General features: G+C 35.0%; 1 protein-coding gene across 1 annotated transcript; it reads right to left on the bottom strand.

Annotated features, from left to right (window-relative positions):
• Positions 1-1,943: 1,943 nt before the first annotated feature.
• On the bottom strand, positions 1,944-17,878 carry MESD (mesoderm development LRP chaperone). Its single transcript, XM_001367678.5, has 3 exons — positions 17,298-17,878; positions 12,586-12,818; positions 1,944-3,377 (listed from the first exon to the last, which is right to left on the bottom strand). Exons 1-3 carry the CDS (start codon positions 17,478-17,480, stop codon positions 3,134-3,136), a joined length of 660 nt encoding a protein of 219 aa, XP_001367715.1. The 5' UTR covers positions 17,481-17,878; the 3' UTR covers positions 1,944-3,133.
• Between the last annotated feature and the right edge of the window lie 5,784 nt (positions 17,879-23,662).

Below are 23,662 nucleotides of genomic sequence, written 5' to 3'. Positions count from 1 at the left end.
AACTCTTTATCGGGTATATAATTTATAATCTTTTGAACAATGAGCTAAGCTAATTCTGCTTCTGTTCTTTCTGACTTTTCAGTAAATATTCTTTTGCATAAATTACTTGGTGTTCATGAGTAATCAGTGATGTTGAACAGATATCAAATGGGTTAAACTGTTTTGAGAGGGCTAATACTGGGAGGAAAACACATGGGAATGAGGTCTCAAGTTGAAAGCATTAGAAAAATTCTGCCAGCCCTCAGGAGTATACAAGGAACATGAGGGGGAGATGCAGATGGCCTTGATCTGAGAACCCGAGTTAACAACGTATGTGTAGTATATCTATAGTATGACATACTATAGAGTATGTCAAAAGTTTCACTGCTTGAGAATCTTACATCCTGAAGTCACAGCCTTAGCATAATTCATAGGTGTCAGGAAGACTTGGGTTCACGACCTGCTTAAAATGGATTGGTTGTGTGATGCAGGACAAGTCATCACAGATACAGTCTAGATGTTTTAAGTCATGGCCAGTGTGGCAATTTGTTTTCGTTTTCCAAGAGGGTAAGAGGATGAGAGTCATGGATAGGGTTGCCAAAAAAGGCAAAGAAAAAGTCATTGAAGAATTTTTTAATTCACAGAACATAAGGCCAGCAGATCCCATAGAGAAGCATAATAGCTTTGAACATTACATGTTTAATTTGGTATATCCTTCAAAGGAAAGGGTTCCTATTGATTTGCTGTTTCAAGTACAATTGCCTTTTTCTGTGCTGTGTATGTTTTAGTTGATGTTCTTAAAAATGTCTAAAAATTCTATTTTGTACTATAAAGCATAATGGCATAAAAGGTATTAATGCTGGATTTATATAGTTCCAGGGTTCCCTCTAACAAAATCCCATTAGGATCCATTGGCACCATTCTGATGCATTTCATTCCCATGTATTTTAACAAAATAATTTATTGAGTACCTATTTATAATGACATATAGGAGCTAAAAATTAATATTTTAGTGAGGTGATATATATACATATACATTCATATATAAAGGATATGACAAATGTACAGAAAATTATTACTATTTTGAGTTCAAAAGAGTGAGAAGTCACTATGGGCCACCACAAAACGGGGGAGGCTTTTTTTTTTTTAAAGCCTTACGTTCAATCTTACAATCAATACGGCTTTCTGGTTCCAAAGCAGAAGAGTGATGAGGGATATGCAATGGGTGTTAAGTGACTTGCCCAAGTGTCTGAGCATAGATTTGAACCTGGGACCTTCTGTCTCAGAGTCTTGCTCTCAACATGCTAAGCCAATGAACTGCCCCTGAAAAGAAGAAGCTTTTGAGAAAGGACATATGTTGGGCCTAGAAGGGTATGTAGAATCCCAATAGAAAAGAGTCAAAAAGGTGTCTCAATATGTCACAGAATGGTAAAGTGAGCACCCTTAAGCACATTAATGGAATTGGAACTGGACAGCTGTGATTTTGGACATGTTTCCTTATCTGTAAAATCAGGCAGCTGGACTAGACAATAAGTTTTAGGTATTTTGTGTGTCCTAGACTCGTTTGCCATTCTGGTGAGGCCTAAGTCTCTTTTGAGAATATTTTCAAATTCACAAAATAAAACACATAGGACTATAAAGGAAACCAGAGGAGAGTAAAAATAAAGATAATTTTTTTTTCCTTATTCAAGTTCACAGACACCCTGAAAATCTAATCAAAGACCCTAAGTTAAGAAACCCTGAGCAAGATAATTTCTGAAACATTCCATCCATCTCTGACATTGTAGGTCTCTTTTATAATTCTTTTTACTATTCCTTCAAAAATCAATAATTAACAGCAATATAAAAAAAGGAAGAGAAATAGGATGTTTTGAGAAAAAGTGGTCATAACTAAGAATAAACTCTTCAGATTTTTAGCTAAAACAGAAACTAAGATATAAGTTACACATAAATAAAAATAAGAATTTTCAGATTTTTCAAATAATTTTAATTCTTAAAAATTATAATTGTATATAAATTTCACAACTCATTCATGAGCAGGCAATTAAAGCAAAGCCAGTCAATAACAAAGTACCATGTAAATACCACACAAAACAAAATCATGAAAACAGAATTAGGCACTTTTAAAAATCAAATATCTTAGGAACAAATGAAATAATCCAATACTGTGCTGAATGCTAGAATGGACTTTTCTGATCATGAATATTTACAAACTTCTAAAATGGCTGCCCAGTTTTATAAAAATACAAATGCTCATTAATTATTATGACAAATCTTTAAAGCTACTTTTCTAAATGCTGAGGAAACAAGAAAAGCATATGTATGAACATTGGCAGTCCAGACAATACTGACCCTAGATCATCATCTTTTCAACAACAAAAAAAAAAATTAAGCAGAATTAAGAGAAACCTTTCCTATACTTTGCCCAGAAACTGCAAGGCTTTATCACGTTTTTTCCCTTTTCTAACAAATCAGTAGTAGACTATACGTTCCTGGATTTTTTGAACAAATGTTCTCTCTTGAACAAACAAATTTACTCTCCTATATAAAATCTTTTAGAAGTTCCAGAACCAGTTTCCAAGAATGTAAGCCCAATGAAATCCTTCTATAACACTTTTTCTCAACAGTTTCTCAGCAATATATTGAAAGAAAGGGGTATCTAGCATTAAGAATTTCACTTAATTAAGTCAATATAGTCTTAATGGCTCATGTGAACAAAACCCTCTAACACATCTTTTTTCCTAACCACAAAAAAGCCTAACTGTTGTGAAAGATTTCTAGTTCTTTTTAGGACAGGAAAAGTATACTTTTAACAGTGATGATCTTGTTTTTACTTATTTATAATGGAGGAAAGTCCACAATGGACAAGTGATCTGTCAATTTTAAACAGATAAGAGAATTATAAATATGTCACAGTTTAAAGTGATTTTATGTTAAGTATTAACTTTCCTGTGACTAAAAACAACTCAAACTTAATAAGTAAACTTCCATCTTTACACTGAAGTCTTTTAAACATCATAATCCCTGATGACTCACCTAACCCCAACTGAGAATTTCACAGAAATAAATGTAATCGGCTTCCCAATCCTCAAGTTACTGTAAAAATGCTGATGTCTTCCTAATTGCTCCCCTCAAAGTTCCATTAATATGTTTGTCATAGATCATCTCTCTGTCTTGAGGATCGATTGTCTTCTTTAAAGGACCTAGTTTTATCTCCCTTTTTCTTGTTTTCTGGCTTCGTTTTATTTTTAAATTTACTTCCTCCTTTGCCAGGGTATACCTGCCCCTCCACAGTTACATCAGCACATCTCTCTTGGCTTATCAAAAAGTCTTTGATCTCCCAAGCATAGCTGCCATCTCGAAGCATGAAGATAGCACGATCTGACCCAACAATAAACCTAGAGAAAAAGAAAACATCAATTAATGTTATGGTCTTAACATGCTAAAATTATTCTCTAATGTAAAGGGGGAAGAAGTTCTTAATTCAATATTGCCATATATCTGAAAAAGAAAATATTTTTAAAAATCTCAAAGTCTATCTTGTCTTAAAGTTTCTAATTGCCCAAATATGTATGAAACAAATTGATTTAATAGACATTAATTATGCAACTACAATGTACACAGCACAATGCTAGAGTACAAGGTTTTGAGAGTACAAAGATACACATGGAATTCCTGACTTCTGGGAACTTATATTTTACTAGGGAATGTAACATATTTGAAAGATTTAATTCTTGTGTAACTAGAATTTTTCTTGGAAAAATGTAACAACTCTGATCAATGCTATAACCACCTATATGCCACTGGAAGATTAATGAAGAAGCACTCCCAAGGAGTAGTGATAGACTCAAGATGCAGAAGGAAGCAGACATTTTTGGACAGAATATATAAACGTATAGATGTATTCTGTTGACTATTCAGATTTCTTACAAGTACTGAATTATTTATTCTTTTTTTATTGGGCAAGGAGTTTTGGGAGAGAAAAAGGGGAAACTAATGCTAAGGTTGGAAAAAAAAGAAAAAGGAAGAAAGAAAGAAGGGTTATGGAAGCACTTTTAATAATGCATCTAAGATAGGTTTTATAAGATTATTCACTTACAAAAATAAACAACATAGAAATATGTTTTGCACGATAATACATATATAACCCAGACTGAATTGCTTGCCATTTCGGGGGGGCGGGGCGAGGTATGGATAGGGAAGGAGGGAGGGAGACAATTTGCATCATATAAGTTCAGAAAACATGTGGAAATCTGTTATTTTAAATTGGTTAAAAATGTTTTTAATTAAAAAATAAAAACTTTTAAAAATGCTACCTATTATTATTTTGTTTTTAAATGCACCTAAGAGAACTAAAAGAAGTTTTGAAAGAAACACAGACAAGTAGTATAGTTTTGAAATGAATGTGTTAAAATCTATTATGTACTTTTTTAAAACCAAGCTGAACATAAAGGATTTGCTTTTTCACAAAGATTCTCTTTTTTTCTATTCTACTTCATACATGGAAATGTTCTGTTTGGGGCATTTAATTCAGAAACAAAAATTATATTTAAAAAGAATTAGTTTGTTGAACCAATTTTAACATGGAAAAGAAATTAGGGCAGACATAAAAATGCTACATTCCCTAATTGTTGAAATATAAATAGATTTTGGTATATTATATAACATGGTGGTTTTACAATGAATTTTGATATATGCCTTAAAAAATGAAAGTTGAGAAGGACTTTCAGAATGATGGTAGAATGAAGAGGTTGTGATGAATTCAGCTCCTGAATTCCCTTCTCCTTCTTCATCAGGAACAGATAAAAATACTCCCAAATAAAATAATGGGAAGAAGACAAGGAACATTAACCAAACAGGTTTAAAAGAGCCTCTCATCTAAGGTAAAGGAAAGAAAAAAGCTTCACATGAATATTAGTGAATATTAGTAAAAGATATTAAAAGAGAGATAATGAAGGGAAAAAAGTTAATTTTAATAGGAGCCTAATTGAAAAATCTAGATCTACAGTAGCAGGGGACATATCAAACCAGATTTTATGTAAGCAAGTAAGAAACACATCACCTACTGAAGGTAATGTGGGAGGTATTATCAAAGCACTCTAATTCAGACAATATAAGATTAGGATTATTTTCCTTTCATGACAAAAGAAAAAAGCTCGAATGTGACTTATAGATAAATTAGGCCACCCCAAAATCTTCTAGTCTGCTGAACTAAGGAATAATAATGCAAAGGGGAAAAATATCTATATCTATATATCTCTATATAATATCTCATATTTTCAAGTGTCTTTACCATAAAAAGAAAAATATGCAGGAGTCTTTGATATACAAATCAAGCCAGCAATAAATCATCACTTAATTCTGAGAAAGATATTTGAGAAAATGATATACAAACTGAATGAACAGGTAAATGTCTGAATGGGTAAGTCTATTTAATAAATGCCTACTATATGCCAGTGTCTTTGCAAAGCACTAGAAAAGTGTAATATCTCTTTCTTCAAGAGGTTTATATACTAATGGAGGAGATAAGACACACACGCACATACATACATATATAAAAGTATATACATGATAAGTACAATATGAATTCAACTTAACTTGGGGAGGGAGGGAGTACAGACCTACTAGCAGCTGTAGCAGTTCAGGAAAGGCTTTATATAGAAGGTGGTACTTGAGCTGAGTCTTAAAAGAAACCAAATTCCTAGAGGCAGCGATGAGAGGAAAGTGCATTCTAGGTATATAGTGTTGTGTGTGAAGAGGAATAAGGATTGCATAGCTAGAATACAGACTATGGAGAGGAATAATGCAGAAGAAGCCTGGAAAGGTAGAAAAAGGTATGGTCATAAAAAATCTTAAATACCAAATAAGAGGCTATTAAAATAGTTTAATTAAAATTTAATAAGAGCCAAAATAGGCTGGTTCATAAACTAGTGATGCTGTATGAAATGAGAAGGGGACATGAGTGAGAAATAAATAGGACAGTTTTAAAAGTAATATGTTGAATTTTTTATGGATATACATATATGTGCATGAATGTACAGACACATATTTTAAAGCAAATAGCCTAAAATAGCAAATCAGTTTCATAAACCTTCTTTGTGTTCTACTAAGAATATTTAAAGATCAGAATTTAATTTATTTTTTAAAAATAAAAATAAAAAGCTTGAAAAAAATGCTTGTACTGAGTAGGCTGTGGTTTCATGATCAATGGATGGAAAGGAGGCAAAAGATAGTCTGGCACTGACTTTATATAGTGGATTAAAGTGAACTTTCACTCCTCACCTACCAATTAGAATAGCTCAGTCCTAAAGGGAAAACCCAAAGCTAAGTGAACCAAATGATGTCTAGAAGGGCAAGTCTGGAATGGATCACAGAGAAGATAGGCAACAACAGAGCAGATGGCAAAATGCCCAAATGTGGTAGGACCTACTGCCGGGGTTCTTTACCTTCTGTGTGTCATGAACCTCTTTGTTAATCTGGTGAAGTCTATGGATACCTTCTCAGAATCATTTTAGAATGAATAAAGTAAAATACAGAGGATTATGAAAGAAATCAGTTATACTGAAATAATTATCAAAATATAAGTTCACAGACCCTAGTTTAAGAGGCCTTAATTTAATATATGGCCGAAAGGAGTGACAGAAAGACGTGTATAGGTTTAAAATTCAAGGTAGGAGAAAGCTAGGCACTTAAAGGCTCTCGAATATCAAGGGTTCTTTATAATGATTTCCAATAAAGAAGTATTTCAAATTAGAAATCGTGAAAAGAGGTAAGTATGGTATTTATAGAGTGACTAAAGGAAACTATCTGGTAAAATGAAAGCTCCTTAAGGGGTGGGGTTTGGTTTTACTTTGTTTTTGTATCCACAGTATATAGAGTTCAAGGTAGGCACTAGTAAATACTTGCAGAACTGAGCTATCAATATTGAATATATATATATATATTCATACATATATATATATATATACACCTAATAATGGCAAAGCAACCAAATTTTAGGAGATTAACTCAATTTGTAAAAGAATTTATTAAAACATAAATGATAATGATTTAACCACCCAACTTTGGACACATGAAAAGTCTAACAAAAATAAGAAAAATTATAAGATTGAACAAAATATGGTGAAAAACAGTGAGCTATATGAAATAAAATGAATGGCCTTATTATATAACTTATTTTTTATTCAGATATTCATGATATATTTACAAAGGTGATAATCATACCTTAGGTTTTAAGAATTTATTAATAAATGCCAAAAAAGCTGAACTCTTATATGCTGTACAAGACAAGAATAGTGTGAAATGCTACAGAGATACCAAAGATAGATTAGAATTGAAAAGGGTCTAAACTGAGTCTCTAGTTAAATAAATAAATAAATAAATGGGGGGGGGGGGGGCAGATTAACATACTGCAAACTAAAGTCAAAGAAGAAATTAAAAGAACTGAAAATGAATAAGCAGAACCAAGACATGTTTGTTTTTGTGTTTTAAACCCTTACTGTGTATTGGTTCCAAGGCAGAAGAGTGGTAAGGGCTAGGGAATCGGGGTTAAGTGACTTGGCCAGGGTCACACAGCTAGGAAGTGTCTGCTGCCACATTTGAACAGAGAACCTCCCATCTCTAGGCCTGGCTCTCCATCCAATGATCCAATGAGCCACCTAGCTGCCCCCCCCCCCCCCCCCCCCGCCAAGAAATGTTTTTTTAAAAGATACAAAAAAATGAATGAGCAAGTCATGTAACTTCTAAATGCCTAAAGCTACAACCCATGGTACGTACATGACATGAATATATGGCTAAAGATATATCTAATGTTCAAAGATATACCTAGAACATTTGCATGAATACCATTCAATAAAGCTCCTGACTATTCCTACCCAAAGAACTTGAAATCAAATGCCTATGTATATAAGAGGAATAATGGACTATATTGCCAATTCTCTAAGTCCCTTTCAAAGGTTAATAGGTCTAATGAAACACTTTCTGTTGCTTTGAGGTGTGCCAAACCATCTCATAGTCTAGGTACAATTGAACTGAAACAAGAAAGATAGTCTGACTCAAATTTTAAGTTGGAGACTCTGGCCAAAACTTGTTCTGTTAATTTTAATCATTTTTTCCAGATTATAAGTAGAGGCAATTTTTAATAATTGTTTTCTTTCATTTTATAATCCATGTTCTCTCCCTCACTTCTACCCCCTTTGCTTTCCCCAAGACAGCAGGTATTAGGACATAGGTTGTAGATGTGTTACTATACAATACATATTTCCATGTTCATCATATTCTGAAAGAAGACACATATCATAATAGAGAAAAAATCATGGAGGAAATAAAGTTAAGAATGTATGCTTCAGACTGCATTCAGATACTGTTGGTTCCTTCTATGGCTGTGGAAACCTTTTTTCATGGCCAAAACATTTTGTTGGAAAAGTGTAAAGAAGTAAGGAAGTTGTACCTAATGTAAATATTTACAAATTTTATTTTTTTTATTTTATATTTATTCATCTATACATATACATATATTCAAATAAATGTTTAAGAACATTGACACTTCTACAGGCTAGATTATTTAGAAAACTGTATAATCCCTTTGAAGCAAAGTTAGTATACATATAAAAATTTTATTTTATACAAAAGATAATCTAGAGGGCAATTATGTACTTTATAAAACATACCTATGTTCAAAGTCATGTCTACAGAGATGTCTAAAACTAAGCTTTTTTAAATTTGGGGGGCCTTCTGTGGAACCATCTATTTTTCTTCCTATAAAATATAGAATTTTTAAAAATAGGAAACTTTCTTTTTCACTATAGTATAAAAAATGGATGAAATATTAGTCAAATATCCAAAAAAGGAGACAAAAACCATATTATGAAAAAATGAGGAGGTAAATTACAAAAAAACTTTGAAGAAATTAATGGAATCATATGGGAACATTTCACATAATAAAAAAAAACAACTGAAATCAGTAAATGAATACCCACAAAAATATAAAATATCAACACTGCCAAAATAAGAAATGGGAAATCTAAACAGTATCAGAAAATGAACTGAGTCTGACCATTATGCAGTAATTGCTATTACCTAAAAATATGCTGAACTGAACCATATTTATAAGAGAATATGTAAAATATTAAAAGAGCAAATAAGTATAAACTCTTTTTTAAAATAAGAGAAACATGGTTATCTATCAAATTTCATGAGACAAATATAGCTCTGATCCCCAGACATATATGCAGGATAATGGGGGAACTATTAAAAAATGTAATCAATGAATATCGATGCAAAAACATAAAATTCAGGTAGATAGGAAAAAATACCAAAAAATTATTCATTATAATTTAGTTGGGTTATTTATTACCACAGATTCACAGATAGTTCAATATATTTTTAATTCATATCTTATCTGTGATATCATTGGTATAGGTAGTCAGGTGGCACAATGAATAGAGTGCTAAACCTGAAGTCTGGAAAACCTCGATTCTTATGTGGCCTCAGACACTAGCTGTGTGATCTTGAGTAAATCAAATTATTTTTGTTGACCTCAGTTTCCTCATCTGTAAAATGGATATCTTTTTTGTACTAATAATAGCACCTACTAGGACTGTTGTTGAAAAAAAAAACAAAATAATATTTGTGAGGTGTTTAGCAAACCTTAAAGCACTATAAAAATGGTAGTTATTAGTAGAGAATGTCTAATGAGTAAACACCTTCTACCAATGCAGATATGCAACTATCCTATGACTCTATAGTATTAAGAGAGTTGTCTGGGACACTTGGAGGTTGAGAGATCTGTTGGCCCAGGGTCATCCAGCTAGTTTGTGTCAAAAGTGGGACCTGAACCAAAGTCTTCCTGACTCTTGGGTCTGTTTTCTCTCCATTATATCATACTGCATCTCCTAATTCAGTATTAGGGGAAAAAATGAGCCCAATAAATCATATTAAACAATAAAAATAATAAAAGTTATATTATTATTTTAAAAGATGTAGAAAAAGCCTTTGGTAAAATATGATATCATTAATATAAGAGATACTAAAGAGTATGGGAATGTAAAGACTTTTTCCTTAATACAATAAAACAACTCAATTGAAATTATAATATAAGTAAACTTTAGAATTTTTTCTATTCAGAACAGATTAAACAAAGCTATCTACTCTAACCATTGTTAAATTAAGTCCTAAAAACGCTAGCTGTAGCAATGAGACAAGAAAACAGATTAAAGGTTAAAAATTAAAATACCTCTGTATGTGAATCAGAATAGTTTATTTAGACAAACTCAAAAGTCAATTAAAACATTAATTTGAAATTGACAACTTAGCAAGATAGCAGAGTATCACCTATACCCCTAACAAATCCATTAGCAATTCTTTATATGACTAATAAAAGTCACAAAAAATAAGTGAAATACAATAAAATATGACATACCTAAATATTATCCTACCAAGTCATATAATATTCATATAAAGCTAACAACAAAAAATTTTTTATAAAAATAAAAGAAAGGCAACTAGGTAGCTCAGTGGACACAGCCAGGCCTGGAGACCGGAAATCCTAGGTTCAAATCTGACTTCAGACACTTAATAGCTTGTTGACCCTGGGGAAGTCACTTAAACCCTAGGGCCAAATGAGGGAGAAGCTGAAGAGAAGGAATGAACAAAACTTGGCAACTAACTGGCTATAGGAGGTGAGTGAGAGTGATGAATGTTCCTAAGTTGGGAACCTGGGTGACTAGAAGAATGGTAACTGTCTAATAACTGAAATGAAAAGTGTGGTGATAATCTTTGTTATACAAATTTTAAAACTGTTAACTCCTAAGGAATTTGCCTCTCTTCAAAGCATGGGTTTTCCAATTACACTGAACAACAGGAGAGAAATAAAATGACTAATGGGATTAGAAAAGAACTTTTACAAAGACACAAGGTAGAATTTATGTAAATATCTTGAGAGGAAGAATAAGGTCTTATTTATTTTTGTATCTCCTTTAAGCCTAGAATAAGTGTTTAATAAATGGTGACAGAAATAATTTTTCTTTTAAAAAGTAGGCATAGTAACCAAAGTCAGTCAGTCAGTAGATAAGCATTTATTTATTAAGCTCTAAGTGCCCAGGACTGGAACCTTACTAAGTGCTGGCAATAAAGGCAAGTATATAGTCCTTGCTCTCAAGGACATTACAGCCTAATGAAGGCTTTATACAGTAGAATAATAGGGTCAGCACTGGCGGGGGAAAGGGAGGGGGGACAATGGACATCATTGTCTTTTTCAGAAGGTAGGATGGGAACTGAGTCTTGAAGGAATCCAGACAAGATAGGAGATAGAAGTGGGAAAGCAATTTCCAGGCTTGGAGATGGAATGCTACTCATAAAGTAAAGCAAAAGGGCCTGTGTCCCTGAATTGGGGGAAAGGGAGGAGGAAGAGTAAAGTGTAAAAGGATGGTAAGAGGTAGCCATTTATCAATGTGCCTTGGCACATAGGCACACTGATAAATGTTTACTGACGAGATAACGAAGAGAAGAAGCCCCAGGAGAGAACCATGAGGGACCTGAATGAAGATACAGCAAAGGAGACTGAGAAAGAAAAGGCAGAAAGGAAGGAGAACATGGAAAGAACACTCTCAAAGTAGTATGCAGGAGAAGATGGTGACTGGCAGCATCAAAGGCTGTAGAAAGGTCAAGAAAGATGTAACTTGAGAAAAGACCATTCGATTTGGCAATGAAGAGGTCACTTTGAAGAGCAATTTCATTTGAATGATGAGGTCAAAAGCCAGACTGCAGAGAATTTAGAATAGGGTGAGAAGGAAGCAGCTAGGCAGCACAGTGGATAGAGCACCAGGCCTGGAATTGGGTGAACCTGGGTTCAAATCTGGTCTCAGACACTTTCTAGCAATGTGACCCCAGGCAAGCCACTTAACCCCAACTGCCTAGTCCTCGCCACCTTTCTGTCATAGAATTGACACTAAATCAGAAGGTAATAATTTTCTTTAATTAAACCCTTACCTTCCGTCTTGGAATCAATACTGTGTATGGGTTCCAAGGCAGAAGAGTGGTAAGGGCTAGGCAATGGGGGTTAAGTGACTTGCCCAGGGTCACACAGCTGGGAAGTATCTGAGGCCAGATTTGAACCGAGGACCTCCCATCTCTAGGCCTGGCTCTCAATCCACTGAGCTACCCAGCTGCCCCCAGAAGGTAAGAATTTAAGGGAAAAAAAGTGAGAGGAATGAGAATGAAAGTAGCTAGTGCAGCTATCTTTCAAAAGGAGTTAACTGAAGAGATAAAGGACAATAGAAAGTAAATTTTCTTCTATTTAAAAAAAGTTACTAACAAAAAAGGAAAAGAGTAAATGCAAAATATACACATATGTATTCCTCTCACTCCCACCCCCCAAGAATATAAACTCTGAGAGCAGAAACAAATATAATTTTTGTTTCTATATCACAGCCCCTGGCACTATTTATAAATAGTGGGCGCTTACTAAAATATTTGTTTAATCAACATGGAAATGGGGAGTTGGATGGGCATTTATTATTTTACATAAAAGTGGATCTTTGGAAGAAAAAAATATTAAGGTAACAATAGGTATACCATGTACAGTCCCTATAAACTTATATACTTTACCTTTGAACATCATAGTTGGCATTGAAAAGACTCCCCTGCCACAAGCTGGTTATTTCTTCAGTCTCCTTTTCTGTGGGATTTCCTGACACTGTTGCAAACATCATAAGGGTTTTTCCCTTTTTTGTCATTTTCAATATGCTCTCTGGTTTGCCTGGATCAATTTGAGAGAAATCTATTGGTGGTGAAGGTCTTTTATGTTCTGGAAGGTCCCCTTCTTCTATGTCATCATCTTTCTGTGGTAAACGGAAAAAAAAAACAACGAAAACTTTAAATATACTATTAAAAACTACTGCTTCAAATATTATTGATTCTATTTTCTTTTTTTTTAAACCTTACCTTCCATCTTGGAGACAATACCGTGTATTAGTTCCAAGGCAGAAGAGTGGTAAGGGCTAGGCAATGGGGGGGTCAAGTGACTTGCCCAGGGTCACACAGCTGGGAAGTATCTGAGGCCAGATTTGAACCTAGGACCTCCTGTCTCTAGGCCTAGTTCTCAATCCACTGAGCTACCCAGCTGCCCCCTATATTTTCTTTTTAAAACAGTGTTGCTCACCTACTTTTGCATATTAGGTTGAAGAGAATTTTTGATGTACTTGTAATGGGGAGGAGAGAGGTCCTTCTTTTAAGAAGTTTGGCTTTTATAGTGCCAAGTTTCAGGAAGCTTAACTATATACCACACAGTAAACTTCAGAGGAATTATCTTAATGTATCTTAAACATTGGATCCCAAGGATACTTTACAATATCATCTGACATTAAGGTGAGGTTAAGTTCTAAAGGTATTGTTAAACACCACTACAAAATCTGGGGAAAATTTTCAACTTATGAAAACATGATTCAGATAAACAATGAGGAAAAGCCATTCCAGGCTAAGAGATCAGGAAAATATTAAAGAAGGAATGAGATTGTTACAAGAGTAGTGAATTCTGGCTATAGAAGTAAGTAGAAACTATCAAAACACTAGTCAAGTATAAACTGTTAAATGATCTACCTGTATTTTACCCTTTCAATAAATTGTAGCAGATTCCCCTCTTCAGCAGGACACCTAAATTTCAATATTCAAAAAGAACAAAATCACCCTAGCAAAAAAGAGAGCAGCATATGTTGGCAACAAATGGGAGGAAAAGAAGTCAAAGTATTTGGAAGCAAACTGGCAATAAAGCATAGCACACAGGTCACTTCTTGTGAATCAAAGTTGAAATTATTTAGGTAATATTTTTTAGATGTATCTGTTATAAGGATTGGAAGAAGAGCATTGTTCAGTTTCTCACTTAATCATACTATAAAGTCTATTATGATTTTACATGGTTCAATCAACAAATATTTTTCAAGCACCTAATTCCCTCATCATCTGCACCCTCACCCTCATAAAATTACTTTGTACTTCCTTGTGTATATAAATCCCTCTCAGTAGAATATAGGCTTATTGAGGGTAGTGATTCTTGCTCTTTGTATCCTCAAGGCCTAACAAACCAGTGCTTTGCACATAGTAGACAATGTGTAGCAAAAGTCTGCTAAGCTGAATAGCTACATATAGGGACTTTGCTGAATGATTGTACAAGACACACAAGCATTTGAATGAAATTCCTGGCCTTAGGGTATAACTAGAGAAACAAAGAAAGCATAGGCATAAAAGACACAACAAAGAAAATAGTCAAAGAGTTACATGCATTCAGAGAATGCATCATTTTATCCTTATAGACTAGAGTCATGAGATCAAGCTTCACAAAGAATACAGAACTTCAGGTGGCCCTGAAGAACAGTCATTATCCAAAAAAGCAGGAGGAGAAAGCATTTCAGGCTAAGAAACTTGAAAAATGTAGAAGAAAGAAAAAGCCTATATAGGAACAGTAAAGAATTTGACTACAGAGGTAAATTCATATGAGAGAGGAGCAGAAGGTAAGTCAGACAGGTAGTTTTAGGCTGAATTGCAGAAGGTCTCTTAAAAATTTAGTTAAGAAATTTGGGCTTGATTCTCTAAGGGTGAAGAAGCATTGAAAAATGAATAGTGACAAGATGAAAACTGATATTTTAGAAAGAGCATTCTGGTGACAGAATGCAAGATGATTGGGAAAAGGGAAATAATAACCAATAGACTTTAGTACTCAAAGCATTAAGAAATAAAAACCCAAATTAGGGTGGTAGTTGAAAAAGTAAAAAAGAAGGCGTAGTAATAAATCAATGAGTCAGTCAATAAATATTTATTAAAACACTGTGTGTGTGACAAATAGTGTCAATAAATGCTGGGGATAGAAAAAAAGGCAAAAGACAGTCCTTAATCTAAGAAGCAGTAATGCAGGAGACAATATACAAATAAATATGTTCAAACAAGCTACATACATGATGAGAAATAATAAATAAAAAGAAAGCACTAGAATTTTAGAGAGACTGAGAGAAGCTTTCAATGGGAGGTTGGCTTAAGTGGGGAAAAGCAGTGGGTTTGGAGTCAGAAGACCTAGGATTAGAATCAGAGGAACTAGGTTCAAATTTCATTGTTGTCACTTCTGATTTATGTGCTCTTGGACCAGACACTTAACCTCTCAATTTCCTCATCAATATAGTCCTCTAATAGGAAAAATATAGAAGGATTAAGAGGCAAAGGGGAGAAGAAAGCTTCAAATTTTGAGATGCTTAACGGTTAAAGAAGAATAAAAAGAACAGATATGATGATTAGAAAACCACATTATTCATGGTTACACAGGTAGCAAAATCCAGACATAATAAATGCATCCTTTTCAGATCATAATGCAATAAAAATTATAATCAATAAGAGTCCATGGAAAGACAAATTCCCAAAATTGAAAACTAAATAATGTAATTCTAAAAAAGAAGTGGGTCAAAGAATTATAGAAACATATGAGACAACATATCAAAATGTAATGGGCTACAACCAAAGCAGTACTTTGGAGAAAATTTTTATCTCTAAACACTTACATCAATAAAAATAGAGAAAAAGAATATCAATGACTTGGCATGCAACTAAATAAAACTTGAAAAAAAAACAAATTAAAAATTCCCAAATAAAGACTAAATTGGAAATCCTAAAAATCAAAGAAGAAATTAATAAAATTGAAAGAGAACAAGTGAACAAAGTGGAGGAAAATTATCTACAACCAAAAAAATAATCATCGAAGAAAGAGCAACTTTTACCTTGAAAACTGCCAGGAAATTTTAGGAGAGCAATTTACTGCTTAATTAATCAGAGCAAAAATTTCTTTAGGAAATAATAAATACCACACTTGGGATGTAGCCCTAAAAGAACAAAATAAACTTTTAATGCAAATTTCCAAGTCTTACTCTAACAATTCAACAATAATCATGAAAAATAAAAAAATCTTATTAGACCTTTTATTGAATTGGCTTATAAAGAAAAGGAATTCCAAATTAACTGCTAGAAACAAATGCCTTTTCACATCTTAGGAGTTAATAGAAGCATTCAGGGAAATATACTTGCCTCTGAGAACTACTTTAGCCACATCCCATAGATTAAAAAATTTTATCATTGTGGTTATCTAATACGATTTTAATTTTTTTCTGTAATTTGGACTTTGATTCAGTCATTCCTAAGCAAGTAATTTTTTGCCTCTAGTTAAACCTTCACCTTTTGATCTTTTTTTCCTTGATCGATTACTATTCTATTTGCTTGTCTTGTACAGTATATAAGAACTCACTGACCTGTCAAAAAAAAAAAAAAACACCTGACAATAGAAGCCTGCTCTCTTTGGAGAAAGCACACTAAATAATTCTCAACATAAGTACCTGAAAGTTACTGTTATCACTTATGAACTACTGAAAAATAATCATGTGGATTACAGTTCCTTGGTGCCAGAAAAAAAATTTGGACGTTATAACTCATAACTAATAACTAATCTAGTAACTCATCTTCCGAAGAAACCAAAGATATGCCTAATACCACAGCCATTTAGAGGAGAAAGAAAGAAGACATGTTCTCCTGTCCAGTGAAAAATTCTGGATGCTCAACAAATAGTAATGTCTGTAAAGTTAGGTCATTTACTATAAAATGAGAGGAATGCAGAAGTCAGTGAACATTATGCTTCAAAGTGACATTATCTAGGTGGCTAAAACACTCATCTAGCACATCACAAGAGTCAAAGAGCCATGCACACTTACCCTCACACAATCAAGTCAAGGTACCTTTCAACAAAGAATCAAAGCATGCTATAACTGGAAGACCTAGTTGGATCCTTTTATTTTACAGATGAGGAAATTAATCCCGGAAAACTGAAATAACTTGCCCACAAGACTTAGCTTCTATCATTTGTAGGGACTAGAAAATAAGAGGAAACACCCAAACTTATTAGGAGAAACAAATGAATGGTAAATAAAGCTTGTTTCTGGAATGATGTTTGATTCATTGCTCTCTCACTGCAAAAACTTTTTTGCACAGCTCTTTCTTAGTATACATATTACCTGAAGTTGCAACCTGTCTTGGAGCTGAAAGGAAAAAGAAAATAACTGGAAAACTTTTAAACATATTCCCTGAGATTGGGAGAAAGAAGAAACAAAAACAATTACCACCTCCACTCCCTCTACACAGGAAGCGATTTGAACACATAGGAAGGAGGAGGAAAGAAGACTTAGAGGAAGGATGAAGAGGGGTACAAAAGAATGAGGGAGGGGGCGAGGACATTAGAGAAGGCGGTACAGGGAGGGGGGAAGTGGATCAGGTTGGGACGCCGAGGCCGCACGGACCTCCCATTGCTCCAGCAGCCTTGCCATGTCCGCATCGTTGTAATCGCGAATGTCCTTCTTCTTTCGAGGAGGATGAGGCTGGGCCGTGGCCTTCGTGTCCTCGTCCGCAGAGACCAGGCAGAACAGCAGATCAGAAGTAAAGAACAATGCCAGCGCCAAGCACTGCCACCTGAAGGCCGCCATCTTCTGGGAGGAACCGCGCGGCAGGGCGAGCAAAGCCCCGCCTCCGCCCTCAGGCCCCGGCCCCTTCCTTCCTTCCTTCCTTCCTTTTCCTCCGGTTCCTTCCCAGTCTCGCCCCGCCCCCTACCCCTGGGCTTCAACTCGTTGTCCTCGCCTCCCTTCTTTCTTTAGCTCCTCCTTCGCTCGTTAAACTCTTCGCCCCGCCCTCATTCCTCCAAAGCCCCGCCCCATACGCTTCATCACGCCTCCTTCCCTAAACGTCCCTTTTTCCATTCCCCGCCTTCTTACCTCAGACACAGCCTTCATCTCCCTCCCTCTTATCACCCTATTCTGTCACATTCCCATCCCGAATTGCTTCAGACCTCCCTTCCCTAGCTCATCCTCACATATATCTCCCTGCCCTTACACTCTTCGCCCCACCTACATTCCATTGGAGTCCCGCCCCCCTCCCCTGTCACCCGCCCTCGAATTTGCTCCATGCTTGCCCCACCCCCATTTCCCTCCACTCCCCCTCGCCCCTCTCTTCCCCTCCCCTTTCCTTCTGTCCTGTGGCAGTCCACCCACCCAACTCTTTCTTCCTCTTTAGCACCCTCCTCACTGTCCATGACTATTCATTCTTTTTCTAATTTGTTGCCTTTTAAAAAATATGTCGCCAATCTCTACGCCCTATAGCCCCAAACAGAACGGCCAAATGACCTCGCTGACTAGTTACATTTCCCAAGCAGAAGTCATCCTCATCCTCATCCCACCCCTTCAGTACTTCAATTGACTAGAGATGCCGTCGTAGATATTCCCCCTGCAGTTACCCTTCCCAATACAGGACCAGAATCTGTTTCTTGGCAGCGGTCTCTGAATTATCTAAAAGTATGGATGATAATGATGATAATACTATGGAACCTAATTCACAGGGTTGTTAAAGAATGTAGAAAAGAAATAACATATCGAGACTTTGCAAACCTTAAGGCTCCACCCCCTACATCATTTAGCTTATCTTCCCCAAATAGTGCAAAATTCCTGGAGATTGACACAGATAAGTGTTACTCCTATATAAAAGATGGTAATTTTTCTTTGAGATGTTTTCTTGTCTCTAAAATGAGGTTGGACCAAAATCACTGGCTACTACTTTAAATTTTCCTGATTCTGGTCTTTAAATTTTTATTTTACTTAACTCTCCATTTTAGCCTCTTGGAATCCTCATCTTCCTTGTAAGTTCAGTTTAGTTGTCATCTTCTCACCCCCTAGGCTACTCCCATTACAAGAAGTTTTCCCAGATCTCTTCTTTTCCACTTACATTGCCAGTTCTTAGTGCTTTCTCCTTCCACAAATTACTTTATATTTTTCCGTGCAAATGTACCATGGACTATAAGTTCCTTGAGGACAAAAACTGTCTCCATTTTTGTATGAATGCAAAAACTGGTTTCCCTTTTTCTTTGCTTCTCTAAGACCTTTCAGAGTTTGATGAGACTCAGAATTCATATAGCACAACCTCTTTTTAGGGGCAATAGACATCAACCACTAATTCAGGTAGATTACTGGCTCCTATCAGAGTGCCTTGCACATTAGAGGTCCTTAATAAATGGTGAATTGAATTATCTTTTTAAAAAGAAAACAAAAAAAACTCCCCTAAAAACTTCAAGGCCATCCCTCCTTTCAAAAGCCAGTTTGTGCTTCTTTTTAACAGACTTTTCAAAATAATAGGTAATCATTATTAATTTTATTATTTAGTAGGGCATCAAAAATATTTTAAGTGGACTTATTTTTAAAGTTATTGTTTTTATATGAATCCTAAACATTTTTCTACTTAAAAAAATACAACTTGTTTAAGTTAGTCCTGAATGAATTAGCTTTTTTTCTCTGTACTTTGCAAGAGAGGCATCCTTAGTCTAGATGTGGTGCAGATATGTACCCACAGAATCTAACTCCTTTGTGTATGGGAAAATGGGTTTGGGAGTGGGGGGGGGGGAGTACATACACTTCTCTGAGTCTTAGTTCTTCATCTCTAGTGAGAGGATTGGATTCCTAGGTTTCTGAGGTTCCTTTCATATCTAAGTTTATGATCCTATGAATTACTTTTGTGACCTAGAATAAAATCTTATGCCCTTGGTTTTCTTATGCACAAAATAAGGGAGGCAAACCAGGAGATGATCTCTAAAAAAAGTAATAATAACCAGAGCGTAATAACTGGGGTCTTATTCCAAGTGCCACTCAATCTAGAAGCCCAAAAAACTTTCATCAAAAGCTAACATAATTCTACTATATATGAGTAAGCAGTAATGTATCTGCATTGAACCGTGAAGACATGAAAGATAGAACCCTCATATTCTTTCCTCACAGGCAGCCTCCTCCCAACTCCTTTTCCATGCTTTTATTTTTGGCACCTCTGACAGACTTGGTTTGTGCACTACGGAGCCAACTCTTCTTTGGCTCAACTGTGTCACCTTTACTAGGATCTGGGGAAATCAAAGTCAAATGTCTCTTCTTCCTTGCTGGTTTTATGCAGCATGAGACAGGGCAGAAAGGGAAATTAAATTAAATTAACATCAAGATACCTGTTGTGATAAGCTTCTAATCCTTCCCTCTCCATCCCTTTCTCCATGTTATAGAAGTATAGAACCAATGGGCACCCATTGGAATTTGAGAGATAAATTTAGGACAATTAAAAGGAGGTTCTCCTTTGTACAACAGATAATAAAATTGCCTCATGGTCATCAATGTGGAAAAGGCTAAAAGTATAAATATATTTCTTTTGGGGGGACAAACTAATGGAGATTAGGGAGTTAATCTAGGACCTGCTCATCAATTAAATTTCCTGAAATCCTTTGGTTAAATTATAAAATGAAGGGGCAGCTAAAAAAGATGAGATGTGGACTTTGAATGATTATATTCATAGATTATAAAGGGATGAAACCTCAAGTTGCTCACACCCTAACCAACTAATGCACATTATATATGATGTGCAACTTTTCTTCTTATTCATTTGTGTCCTATTCATGACCCCATTTGGAGTATTCTAGGCAAAGATACTGGGGTGTTTTCAATTTCCTTCTCTAGTTCATTTTACTGATGAGGAAACTGAGGCAATTAGGGTTAAGTGACTTCTCCAGGGTCACATAGCTAATAAGTGTCTGATTCTGGATTTGAATTCAGGTCTTTCTACCTCTAGGCCAACACCTATATCCACTGAGATACCTAGCTACCCTGATATGAAACTAGAAGTGGTTCTTCATACCTTGTAAATGTTTCAGTCATTTCCGATTTAGATAAGTCTTGTAAAGGAAACTATATTTCTTTTTTTCTTTAGAAAATATGAATTTCTACCCCTTCAACTCTATACCGAGTGGCCTTAAATAGAACAAAAATGCTCTGAGAAAGGATTAGTTCTTTTTATTCTTTGCCTTGCACCAGAATACATTAGATAGGGAGAAAGGGAAAGAATTTCTCTCCCACCCATTATAGGCTTCTCTTAGCAGAGTCATTTGGCTGGTAGGAAGCATACCATAGTCAGTAGAAGGCAGGTCCAGAGAGGCATGGGCAGAGCCAAGTTGAACTTCAAGAGAAGAGTAAACCCATGGAGACAGCTGAAAGACTTGTCCAAAAGTCACTTTGCTCTGGGAGAACATTGGGAGGTATCATAAGAAAAGTTAAAAGGATCTTGCAGAGTGCCTGGAACATTACAGAGAGAAAGACAATGTAAATATAAAAAAAATATGCTGAATATATAGAAATGAATGCAAGGGGAAGTGAGGAAGCCAGCAACTGGAGAACATCAGAAAAGATGATGCAGAAGGTTACCTGAGCTGAATTTTGGAGGAAATCTGGAGATCCATGTGGAGGTGAGGAGGTAGAGCACTCTAGGTATGGAAAATAGGGTAAAGTCACTGAGCCCAGAGGAATAGCAAGTAAGCAATGCCTGGACTGTAGAATAGATGGAGAGGAGCTACCTGATGTTTATTAAGTTCATAATAAAAAAAATTATTTCTAAAAACTAAGAGACAAGAAGAGGCCACGCTATGAAGTACCTGACATCCACTGAAAATCTGCTTAGCCTGAGAAATTGTGTCGTTTCAATAGATTGAAATCTGTTCTTCGTCTACACTGGCAAATTCCAGATAAAGCCTTCAAACCTCTATTTTACTCAGATTATTCAAGTCTGGACATAGTCTACTAAGTATATTGTAGACAAAAATATGTTTTTGAAATGTTTTTCCCCTCTGTGGGGATTGGTAACACACTTCAAAGTAGCAGTATCAAAGTAAATTCATTTGGGATTCTCCAAATTGTCAATTTTTCATCCAAACTATAATAATGGAACTTGATTACTCAGAATGGTGGAGGAGAGGAGAGGGAGGAGGTAGGGAATGTGAGTGTATGATACCAACTGTATCCTCTAGTGGTTTCATTTTTGTCTTGTCCAAAAAGGAAAAGTTGATCAACAATAATAAATGAAGCTAGTTCCCAGTTATTGTGAATAATGAATCCCATGAAGTGGTCAAATTATTCAAATTCTCACTGCATATTTCTGTTGGGTTGGAACCAATTACCATATTTTACATAATTATAACTTCAAATAGTACGAATTTAAACTCATGGAACCTCTTCAAGGGATTCATTATTTCTATTAATCATAACCTAGCTGCGTTTGTTAAGTGTAATTGTTGAAAAATGTAAGGTTGGTTTCTTCAAAGTATATGTTCCTCAGCAGAACTAATTCTTCATTAGAAAGCACAAAACAGACATCTTGAAAAATGTAGCTACAGTTGTAGCTATTGAATCAAACAAAAATTCTACATAATTTTCTTGGCTTTCTATTATGGTAAAAAAAATATGGTCATCCTCTTATTGAGGGATTGTTTTCCTTTAAATGGTAGCATTTAGAATTAAACAGTCTGTATTATTCCTTTTCCAGGACTTGATTCACTTTAAATTCAAGAACTTATTAACCAATCAACATTTATTAATTACCTATGTCAGGCACTGTACTAAAGGTTTTAAAAAGAGACAAAGACAATTTCTACCCTCAAGGAGCTTACAATCCTATGGGTGAGATAATATGCAGAAAATGCAAAGCAAGATATATGCAGTATAAATAGGAAATAATTAATAGAGAAGGCACTAGAATTAAGTTTTATTACATTTTCTTTGCATATTTAAAATATTTTGCTGCATTTTTTGCCTTTTCTGCTTCTCATTTCTCCTTGTTCCTAATGCCTTCTTTCACTTTGTAGTTATTCTATATAGTATACTAAATACTAAACCTATATGTATAGTAAATATTATATCTATGTCATAGATATAATTTTTTTACTCATCTATATAACATGTTATTTTTCTCATTGGAATGTAAACTCCTCAAGGCTACTGCCTGTTTTGTTTTTGTCTTTGTATTACCCAGAATCCAGAACAGTGCTTGATATACAGGAATGCTTAATAAAAGTTCCTTGATTGATTTTTCAAATACATGTTAACACTGTCATAATTAAAGTAATCCTGGTTCATTTAAAAGTGTTGTTGAATTCATTAATCATTATGTATTTTTTTAGTCAAAAGGAATTGCTACATGTAATATTACTTTTATTGCATGGGAGTCAGAAAAAAAATTTAATTAAAAAGAGATGGGGAAGTTAGGCCCTAGGTGGAAATAGAGCCAAGTCTAGGGATGGGAGATCTCAGGTTCAAATCTACCTTCAGACACTTCCTAGTTCTGTAATCTCATTGGATAGCCCTTGCCATTCTTCTGCCTTGGAACCAATACATAATATTGATTCTAAGATGTAAGGTAAGGATTTAACAACATTTACAAGGGATCCTTATCCTCAGAAAGGTAGAGAAGCTCTGATCTAGTAGAAGGCACACTGATTATCATATATTAACACTTACCAGCATACCCCTATGTATGAAGTTTTTAAAGATAATCTTGGTGAAAGTTGAGCATCTGCTTTTTGATGGATGAATGAATACCTACCTCTCTTTTCTGAAGTGAGTACTTTTAATAGTGGTTTGTTGATTTGCAGTGCAGTAACTGGTCTATGATCCAGGATCCCCTGCCCCCTCCTAACTTCTGACCTCTCCAAAACCTGATGGATAAGCAGCAACTATTTTGGTAATATTCAAAATAAAAATGAACAAATATGTTGAGATATTTGTTATAGTCAGTCCAGTTTTATTATTTATTTTTTTAAACCCTT

This window comes from Monodelphis domestica, chromosome 1, assembly GCF_027887165.1.
Source record: "Monodelphis domestica isolate mMonDom1 chromosome 1, mMonDom1.pri, whole genome shotgun sequence".
NCBI lineage: Eukaryota > Metazoa > Chordata > Mammalia > Didelphimorphia > Didelphidae > Monodelphis > Monodelphis domestica.
The sequence above is the reverse complement of the archived record's forward strand: the minus strand, read 5'-3'. Positions and strand labels throughout refer to the sequence as shown.